General features: G+C 33.2%; 2 protein-coding genes across 2 annotated transcripts in view; one reads left to right on the top strand and one right to left on the bottom strand.

The window, feature by feature from the left end:
• Positions 1-139: 139 nt before the first annotated feature.
• On the top strand, positions 140-7,125 carry LOC125869056 (protein NLP7). The gene is made up of 4 exons (XM_049549619.1): positions 140-329; positions 2,200-2,267; positions 3,774-3,907; positions 6,233-7,125. Exons 1-4 carry the CDS (start codon positions 149-151, stop codon positions 6,747-6,749), a joined length of 900 nt encoding a protein of 299 aa, XP_049405576.1. The 5' UTR covers positions 140-148; the 3' UTR covers positions 6,750-7,125.
• A 2,879-nt stretch (positions 7,126-10,004) lies between these two features.
• The window catches only part of LOC125867607 (WRKY transcription factor 71-like), a 2,927-nt gene continuing 2,007 nt past the window's right edge, over positions 10,005-10,924 (bottom strand). Inside the window, exon 3 of the mRNA XM_049548160.1 lies at positions 10,005-10,675. Within this exon, the coding sequence (XP_049404117.1) occupies positions 10,303-10,675 (373 nt within the window). The 3' untranslated portion in view covers positions 10,005-10,302. The remainder of the gene's footprint in view (positions 10,676-10,924) is intronic.

The following is a 10,924-nucleotide window of genomic DNA, read 5'->3' as shown; positions in this document are numbered from 1 at the left end:
TCAAATTTTATATGTTTTTAAGAAAATATTGTATCTTTACTTGATATATTTTTTAAAAATATTAATAAATTGAGGATATAATAGTTAAAAAAAAATGCGATTACTATTGAATAAATAAACTAGTAGAAGTAGCTGGAATATAGAATCCATGTCGTGTTTGAGTGAACCACGGGTCCAATTGAGCATGAGTAATCTGCAGGGTTCAGCTCCAAGCTCCAACCCGAACCCGATTCAGAATCCGAAACCAATTACGGACCCAAAATCTGTGTCCTTCGATGAGGTTTCCAAGTTGTTTAATTTGCCTCTCTCTGATGCTGCTGAATCTGTAGGTATTCTCCTTCTCTACCTCTGATTCTGCACTTGTGCTACCTAAAATGGCGGATTCTAGCTACTGAATGAAAAAAAGAAGAAATTATTCAAGATGTAGTTATATTTAAGGTTCGTTTGTTTTAGAGTTGCGAATACTGAGCTTGTAAACTTAAATTTTGATTTTTTTTGGCTAGTTGTTGAACATTTGAACTTGGAACTGTTAACAAAAAAACAAAAAGAGCTCAAGCAAAAATCTTTTTTTTTTGGTCTTCAGAAATTCGAATAATGAGTTAGCGAAATAGTTGAAATTTGGAATATTGTTGGTAATGGTCTTGGGAAGTAATTGAATTTAGGAATATCTCTAATTGCAATGTAGATTCTTTTATTTTTTTATGACCGCGCTTTCGACCTGCCACCTTCCACCAGCAACATGTAGCAGGTAACTCTATCCAACTCTATCTACCAAGGCTAGGAAGAATCACCTAGTGTTTTTGTCTTTGCTGGGATTCGAACATGAGACCTCATGGACGCTCAACCACTTCATTAACCACTAGGTCACAGTTGCAATGTATATTGTTCTTTGAGAAAATAGAAGGGGAACACTGTTTTTTTATGTTTCTTTAGTTTGAGCACATTGATCTCCTGATTGGTCTTGTAAAATCTAGATATAGAGAAATAGAAGAAATCTGGAATAATTCTTCCTGAAGTTCATAGGATGCTCGAGTATGACTGCATCAGTGAATTCCTGCAACCCCAAAAAAGATATGATTTTAAGCCTTTACTAAGACCTCCTCCGTGATAAATTGAGCAGCACCCGTAAAATATATAGATATGGAAGCTGGGACAGTGGATTTTGGATTAGAATGAGGTATCAGGAATATAAAGCATTTTGTTACCCACCCCACCGCTAGGAGAGCCACTGTTGTTCTCTACCTATCTTAGTGTCTCTCGACTGGTTAGAGGTATAGTCATTTGAACAACTAAGCTAAGACCTCTTGTCGAAGTATTGAGACTATATTTCCTTCTACTCAAGAAGTTTGATCTGCATGATATTTCTTATATAATACTCCCTCCGTTTCAAAAAGAGTGACCTGGTTTGACTTGGCACGGAGTTTTAGAAAATAAAGAAGACTTTTGAATCTTGTGGTCCTAAATTAAAGTTATGTCAAATGTACTAAATTGCCCTTCAATCTTGTGCCTTTAAACATGCCGCGTGGAAAGCTGAAATTAAAATGTTACCAAAAAAGGAAAGAGGTCTTTTTTTTTTTAAAACAGACTAAAACGGAAAGGAAGTCATTCTTTTTTAAACGGAGGGAGTATGCTTTTTCACAATGACATGATGTTACGAGCCCTCCAAATCACTTTCCAGAGGGAACATATTGTCTGAATACTGTTATCACACTGGAAAGTAGATGACTCGCTCTGTGTTTATTTGCACTAGAAATTTTGATTTTCTGCTTGATCAGTTCCAAATGAGGAATCAAGTTTCTCCAAGGGTGAAATAGACTGACAATTATGAGCAAGTAACTTAGTCCCTCAAAACCTGCATTACAAATCATACAGATCTATTACTATTGTAGTTATTCATAAAATCTTGAACTGCTTGTTGGTGTTGTTTAGCTGTTTCTTCTTCCCACCTGTCTCACTGTAGTATGTTTCATTCACAAATGACAGTTTTTATATTATATACTTCATCACTTGACCATATAACTTTTTCCTTGAAGAATAAGGAAAGTATAGTTGATCATACTACTTTTCAACTGTTATGTTGATGACTTCTTCTTTTGAGCTGTTATCAACTCCGTTTTGTGCAATGTTTACCAGTTTCTCTCTTACATATTATTACAAGTAAATCAGAACTTTTTGAGCTAATTGGCATTTATCTTCTAGGTGTTTGTGCAAGTGTTCTCAAGAAAATATGCTATGAAAATGGTCTGGTGAGGTGGCCATATCGAAAGGTAGGCTGTACAAGGATGAACTATTGTACTCTTTCCAGAAGTAAACTAAAAATTTCACCATTTTGAAGCATCTATGTCCCCTAAGAAATTCTATTGCTGAATATATAAGAGAAAAGATAAATCACTAAAGTTCACACTAGGCTGCTAAACTTTTCACACGTTGACAACTCGTCTGTCGAACTATTTATGGGGGGGGAACCTTTCCCATTAAACTTCTAAAAAGGATTGCAAGTTATATCTTGGTTTAGTAAGAAATGAGTAGTTAAGAAAAACAGATTAAGAAAAAGAATGAAAATGAAGAAATGAGAGCCAAGAGGGAGAATTTTTTTTTAAAAGTTTCATTTTTTCTCCTCCTCCTTTTTTGCTTTGACTTGCCTGACCTCTTTTTAAAAGATTAATTGGAAGGAAGAGTAAGTTACAAGTGCTTGATAAGCTCGTAGGAGAAGATGTCACTAAAAATAAGTTGATGGCAAGTTGCGAAAAAGTTCAAAATCTTATGGCCTTTGAGCAATTTATTCAAGAAGAAAACTAATGTTTTCCTGATAAGCTGTGATTTCCCTTTGCTTAGATTATTTTGAAGATAATTTTCTCATTCTTGTAACTGAGGATGAGAATAGTATCTATTTCAAATGTAAACACATGGCGTCATGCCTAGGATGTGAGGCTTCCAAAAATGGGAAGTTCGACAAAAATTGGATTGTTGTAGGAAACCCGAATGCATGAAACTTGAGAAGTCCACTAATTTAAGTGACTATCAGTGACAACTGTTAATTATTTAATTTTAAAAAATCCAGTACTAGTAAGAAAATAAATGCCTTGAAAATGTATATTTGACATGCCTATCTCTTACTGCTAGTCTGCTACTAACAAAAAGAATGTCCTATTCTGATGCTACCAGAATATATTGATAAGGAATTTATTTTGCTGGGTGTGTGGCTAGAATGGATGAATGGAGAAAAGAAACGAAAATATGACAGTTAACGGGAGCTTAGGGAAGGAACGTGATTTTTATCTCCATTTATGTTGAGTATACTGTGAAAGTTTTGAACATAGAGTTTCTAACAAGACAGAGAAAATGCTAGATTATCAGACCAGCACATTTACTTTGTGATGAAGAATTACCTTGTTGATTCCTGACAGTAGAATGTTTTTGTTACCCTTTGAAACTTTGTGAGGTGATATTTTTCTCGTCAGATCAAATATTATTTGATCTATTTATAGAACACTATTTATCTATTTTTGGTTCAAGTATACTGTTTGCTGTACACAAGAAAACTTGAGTATTGCACGTTGAATTTTAAGAACTCACATCACCTGAAGTCTGTCTGAAGGAGCCAATACCTTGAACTATTGCCTTTTCTCAGGTTGTTAAGACACTTCGAATGCAGTCAATTATGTGATATGATTCACATGTTTTCTTTGCCCAATACACATTATTGTGATAATGAGATCCAAAGAAATGCTTGTGCGTTTTTTGTTTATGCATCATTTATTTGAGATTTTCAGGTCAGCTCTGGAAAAAGTATTGAAGATATAAAGAAGGAGGCATTAAGGGAAAAACAAGAGCGATCCCTGGAATTTCCTAAAGCTCCTGGAGAAAAGAATGGTTCTTTAGCCAGTTCTGCAATCTCATCATTTTCGTAAGTTATTTAATAGGTTATAATTTGTTTAGTTGAGTTCAACTTATTATGTTTATGAAAATGTATATCCGCTCATACCAATTAAATACTTAAATTAGTCGTGTTCTTGGACTTGATGTTGGAAATGCTTCTTCAAAGCATGACTTTTTATGTTTCGGATGCTGGATGTTTGAGCAAGGCCCTTACTGATCGATTAAGAACACGAAGAACTTGACCTATTCACTTGCTGTGGTCAGGACTCATGAATAATCTCCGGCCTAGTTTCTGTCATCTTCACTAAGAACTGTTATAGGAGATAGAAATTCATACATTTGAAACTCTCGAGATGTCCCCTTTTTCACTACTTAAATATCTGCAGCTACCCATTATACCATTCATGAGTTGTAACTTTTCAGTATGGATTTTGCATTGTCCAGATATGAGACACTACTAAGTAGCTGTTTGTGCACTCATTGTTAACTACTAGCATTTAGGAACCTGTCAACTTTAAACCATATTAGTACTGGACCATCTGCAATGGGGTTCTCAGGTTGAGAAATGATGTGCTCCTGCGCCAAAATTTTCTTTAGAAGACAATTAGGTGGGATTAGAAACTCAATTCGGAATGAAAGCATGTAAGAGATTCTTAATGGAGCTTTACAATATGTTGTCATTCTTAACACTCCTTTTTACCCTGCCTTAACTAGTCTAGTTCTCTGTTTGGTACACATTGCAGTAGACAGTTGCCGGAATACATGCAGCTTTACCATGTGATGCACGTTAGGGTTATGTAAATTAGTATAGCTGGCTTATGTATTTGACTCACCTACTCAATTGACAACAGAGCAGGAAAGGAGGGGGGCATGTGGTACCGGTATTTGGAGGTGAATGTACCGCCATATTAACAATTGTGTTTCTGGTATGCCGATAGATACTTTGTGAGGGAGTTGTTACTTCTCAAAATTTGCCACACTGGGTCACATTTTCATTTTGTACTTCAGTGTTTGTTCTTAAATGCTTGACATATTAGCAAATATGATATTTCATATTATTCATTATTCTCATGACATTGGCGTTGCTTATACATTGATCGCAATTCAACTGCATAAAGCCTAAATGATGATTTTACCCCCTGGATTTGATATGGTTGGTTACACTGGAACCGAAATCTGATCGTGCACCAGCCAGATGTAATTTTATACTTACATTTATTACATCATTTAATTTTAATTTACTTGTTCAATGTCTTAACCTTTGTACATATTTTGTCTTATTTCATGTTTTTATTGTTTGAAGTTTTTATTTTAATTTTACAATCAGGTGTAGTTTATACTTTTATCATTTTTATAAAATATTATTTTTCTTTATAAACGACTTAGATAGGCCAAGAACATTATCGTCCCCAATTTGATTCCTGCTTTAGTCCTGCCATGAAGTTGGGAACTAAATACTCGACCATGTTTTCTTGAATATCAAAGCCCTCCATATTTTAGATGGTTTAGGTTATATAATAACACGCATTGTTGTAATACCTTACTAGATGATACCTGGTATTTCCTGAGCTGACGGTGAAATTCGGATTATCTATTGCATTAGCTCAAACTACTGTACTACAACAACAACACACCCAGTATAGTTCCATAAGTGTGGTCTAGGGAGGATAGTATGTACGCAAACCTTACCTCTATTCTTGGCAGGTAGAGAAGCTGTTTCTGGTAGATCAAACTACTGTGCTACAACAGAATATAAGTCATTAGTGCTGGGGCTTGCCTTACTCGGGATAATGGTCAGAAAAAGGATTTTGCACCAAGTAATAGATGTTACTTGTGTGAAGAAGAGTTGGAGACTGTGAATCACCTTCCTATGCATTGCAGAGTAGCTAGACAATGTTGGGAATTTTTGTTCAGTATTTGCGGGATCTCTTGGATCATGCCTGAGTGTGAAGGAATTATTGGAGAGTTGGCAGTACCAGAGAACACATAAAATTTTGAAGCAAATCTGGAGAACTATACCTTTGTGCATATTCTGGACTATCTGGCTAGAAAGAAATAAAACTTGTTTTGACGGACAAAAAGACCATATTTCTAGAGTTAAAAACAAGTGTTCACATAATTTGTTTTGTTGGTGTAAAAGTAGTTTCATTGATAATATAGATCAATATATGGAGTTTTTGAAGTTACTAGGGAGATGTTGTAATTGACTGTATGGATACTCCCAACAGTCTTTTGTAACTTTTGGTTTTGGTACCTTCTTGGTACTCAAGTCAATAAACCTTTACCTTATCAAAAGAAAAATATAAATCATTAGTGTCTATTGAGATGCTTCCCATCAAATTTTTTTATGTAGGGGATCCCCATTGCCAAGCAAGACTATAAGTTCCACAATGGAAATGCCAAGAGCAGGGGCCTTCTCACAGCAGCAAGGAACCAGGAATTTTCAATCTGGAAGTTCACCGCATTTCCGTATCTCTAACTTGACAAAAGGAACTTCAGTTTATGATGAATTCAAATATGGTTTTCCATCGGATGGCTTGTCTACTTCAACATATAGGTGGTGGGGAAACAAGAGTCCTGAGGGTAACCAGGATAGCAAACTGAATGATGACAATGCAAAAAACAGCACGGAGCAAGCAGAAAATGTAGCAGAGAAATCCAAATGTCATAAAAGTGTGGATTCCACAGGAACAACTTTACTGACTGATGTGAGGAAACGAGCTGTCAAAGAGGGGAAAGAAACACTGAGGCTTGGAGTCTATCGAGGACGTAGTGCAAAGATGCTTGATTCAACAAAACGGAAGATTCTTCATCAGGTATTCAAATCGTATTTTCATGTCAATGGAGATATGAGTAGCATGGAATCATGACAGAGAACCAACAATCGTCTTTTCTCGATATGATGGAATGAACAATGATCATTGCAAGATTCACACGAAGAGGACATATTACATCTAGGTTTCAGTGCTGTGTGTGGAGCTTACCAGGCAATTTATACAAGTTATGTTTTCTTTGACTATGACTGAGATGAGATTCTTGAACTCCCATAGGCAAGATCAATTACCAATATATGAATTTAGGGTTTATGTGATCACGGCTGGTAGAGGTAGATTCAGAATTTAAATTTTATGTGTTTTAAGGTTCATGCATTGAATCCATTTAATTTTCATAATTGTGAGTTTATATTTACTATCTGTTGCAATTTTGATGAATGTTTACATATAAGTATTGATTCCCCCTTTCTCATTGCTTAGTTTTTCTTTATGCATTCGGTATTCAAAACTTACTAACTCGGAATAGAACACTTTCTATCGAGATGTTTTATGTTTTCAACATTTGAAGTCGAGACTTCTGATTAAAAAGGGATGATCTCAATCACCTCTTATTATGGTGGTTTTTGTCAGAGTTGATATTCAATCAAGTCACAAACACAATTGTTTTTTTGTTTGCCATGGTGACTAAGAATTATAGAATATGGTCTATTATTATTGTTAGGCGTGGGAACAAAATTTTATATTGATGGTTGAAAATAAACAAGACTTATTTATAAAATGATGAATACTTTTAATTCTGTGAGACGTTTTGAAAAAATAGTGTTTGCTTGATCCAAAGCGGACAATATAACATTATATTGTTTAGTATGTTTTACAAAAAATGATTTTATGGTATAATGTATTTTAGATTATTAATATATATACTTGCTCTGTCCCATAATAATAGTTATCACTTTTTTTTTCTTACTCGATCTTTTAAAAAAGGATAAGGGTCTGAAAAATATCTCAACTTTGGTCGGATTTGTTGTTGCGATACTAAACTTTCATAAGGACCTATTACCTCCCTAGACTATTTAATACCCTTTTTTTTTACCCCTGAACTATTTAATAATGTATTTTAAAAGTATATATGTGCCCACGTGGACACATTACTATTTCTAATTTTGCATTATTTTTTATGTCCACGTGAGCAAATATATATGTTTAAAATACAGCATTAAATAGTCTAGGGAGGTAATAGGTCCTCGAAAGTTTAGTATCGCAACAACAAATTCGACCAAAGTTGGGATATTTTTCCGACCCTTATCCCATTAAAAAGTCATAAATAACAAGTGTTTCTTACTAATCGTGACTTTATCGTACATAAAAGGAAGAGTCGATATTTCAATGCTAATGATTAATGGCCCTTGCATTCCAATATATTCACGTTTATATTCATTTTATTATTATTTGTTCAGTTTAAAAAATTAAGATATATTTTATTATTTTATTTTTATTATTAATTTTTTTAATGAGTGGGATGGCTTATAAATATAATAATAAGAAAAATATAATAAAATTATTATTTTTAAAATATATATATATATATATATGTCAAGTCAAATATAAACAAGTAAAACTGGATTTCTATTATAAATATAATTATACTCATACTTAATATTCTAACAAGCTCAACTATTTTAATTTCACCTTATTATTAAATTAATAAAAAAAAAATATGGGAATAAAATTACTAAAAATATGTTAAAACATAAGTTTCTGTAAGATATGAACATGGTATAGAAAATACAAGATTCCTTTGAATAAGATTTGAAATTGGACGGTTTTTATTTTCAAATATTCACTATTTTCTATCAAGATATCAAATGTTGTTAAGAGAAAAGTCATCCGAAAAGACTTTTGTGGCTATCTGATCAACATATTTAAAATATGACCCAAATATTATTAAAATAAAATTCAAAAATATTTTTCGTAAAATTTCTGACTCCGTCACGATGGATGAAGTTGAAATAATCTAAATTTTGTTAGGGAGAAGTCTATGTCAATTATATTCTTAGCTGCTGCTACTAGTGCTTTCCCAACCTAACAATAACCTGCTCTCTTTTGACTTTCACTATTGCCATTTCACTCTAAAAAATAATGTCAACAATGTCATGCTTAGAGCATTAATTGCATGTACTCTATAGTCAATCTCCAAGCCATTATCATTATAATATTACTTCCTCCGTTCCATTTTATGTGACAACATTTGATCGGACATAGAGTTTAAGAAATAAATGAAGACTTTGAAATGTTTATCAAATTACCCTTTAAAAATTAGATTCACTTTTCTCTCTCCTCATAAATGTATTGGAGTATCATTTTAAGATTAAGTGGGACCAACAAGGGTAAAAGAGAAATTGTACCTTTAAATACTTACCATATTAGGAAATGTGACATTCTTTTTGGGACTGACCAAAAAGAAAATGGTGCCACATAAAATGGGACGGAGGGAGTAATATATTTTACTCCTTTCGTAAGGCTGACTGACCTGAGACATTTTTATTTTAGTTTGCGAAACAAAATAATTTATATATATATATATAGTCATATAATGATCTAAAGATTTTTTCAGATCACAAATTTTACTAATTAAATAGTGTCATAGAAATTTATATCGAGAAAGTAATTTATAATAGTAGATAAATTATAATATCAATTTTATGAGGCTATCAAACTTATCAATGATAGTTCCTTATAATGAGTGATTTGATTACATAAATAGTTAACCTATAGGTAATTATCATAAGTTTGATAGAACTTAATAATCTTAACTTAAAATTTTATTAAGAACTTTAGCAAATACATATAAAAGAATTAATCAGAACTTAGTTTAATACTTCAAGTCGATGTCTTAAAACTAAAATTCACAATGGTCAAATTTCGAATAGTAAAAAACATACATTACGTGTTTTAAACGTTAGAGAATGATTCCAATAACAACTAATGCATTATTTGTTGGTATTATCAGAAAATGAAAAAAAAAATCTGAGAAGAAAAGACAAATTCGTACAAATTCATGGCGGATTAATTAAGTATAGTCGTCACTAAAATGTTATTTTTGGTGGCAACAATTACAATCGCCATCAAAACTATCACATTTTATATTACCACGATCCTTAAGAGAGTTAATCGCCACGAAAATCAGATTAAATGCAATAGGAAAAAAATTTATCTACACTATTATTATTTTTTCCTTAGAAGAGGAGAAATCGTACAAATTCATGGTAGACTAAAAGTAGTCGCCACTAAAATGTTACTTTTTGTGGCAACCATGAGGATCGCCACTAAAACGAATCAATCACCATGAAATCCAAATTAAATTCAACCAGGTATATATCAAAATAGTCAATGCTACAAGAAACTTGTACAAAATTCGTGGCGGATAAGATATATAGTCGCCACTAGAGAAGATAATATTTCTGACAAGATCCGACTAAGTCAATTTTGATTCTCATTGAATGCTTTAGAGAAAAGAAGATTCAATTGAGAATCTAATTTGTGTCCTTGCAAGATGTGCGATTGTTAACTTTCTGTGGCGACTAAACTAAAAGCACCGCCTTTAGTCGCGACCTTTGTGAGCCAATCGCCACGAAAACCTTGTAGTGAGCTAAGATGGTTCTTGTTTTTGGATCCATGATGCATCATTATTTGTGCCTCCACCAAATAGGCTATATTCTGAACCTTGATGTTGTTGTTGGTAATAATAATTGTTGTTATTATTATTATTATTATAGGCCGCAGAAGTAATGAGGAGATTTTGGTTGCTAGGTGGAATATTTAGCATTTGGGAAAATAATTGAGGAGGAAAATTAGGCATAAAATGTGATGAAGATAAAAAGGATGCATTTCCCCTAAGAGTTGCTGGACAATGATGATTGTGTTGGCCTTCATATGTTGTTATCACAATTGATGAATCTTCATATGACCTTTCCACACGTTTCTTCACATTGCACTTTTGAGTTGTGCATCTATAATAGTTCCTACAAATTAAAGTCCATTATCAAAAAGTTAGACTATTTTTGGGTCTACTTCAGGTATTTATATCAAATTAATTTGATGCAAGATATGTGTTTATATATAGATTACATTTTTAGTACCTAACTGATCATTAACATGCATCGTCACCTCATTAATTTAGTCATCAACTACAGTAAGTTTAAATGACTCGATAAGTGGGATTTTGTGAAACATATGAGTGTGTGTGTGGTGGGGGTGGAGGGGGGGGGGGG

This window comes from Solanum stenotomum, chromosome 6, assembly GCF_019186545.1.
Source record: "Solanum stenotomum isolate F172 chromosome 6, ASM1918654v1, whole genome shotgun sequence".
In the NCBI taxonomy this organism is placed as follows: domain Eukaryota; kingdom Viridiplantae; phylum Streptophyta; class Magnoliopsida; order Solanales; family Solanaceae; genus Solanum; species Solanum stenotomum.
The sequence above is the reverse complement of the archived record's forward strand: the minus strand, read 5'-3'. Positions and strand labels throughout refer to the sequence as shown.

Excerpts from the sequence above, each read along its gene's own strand:
- LOC125869056 (XM_049549619.1), top strand. The coding sequence starts at position 149 with ATGTCGTGTTTGAGTGAACCACGGGTCCAATTGAGCATGAGTAATCTG. Across the intron at positions 330-2,199 it reads TGATGCTGCTGAATCTGTAG|GTGTTTGTGCAAGTGTTCTC; the intron begins GTATTCTCCTTC and ends TTTATCTTCTAG. Across the intron at positions 2,268-3,773 it reads TGAGGTGGCCATATCGAAAG|GTCAGCTCTGGAAAAAGTAT; the intron begins GTAGGCTGTACA and ends TGAGATTTTCAG.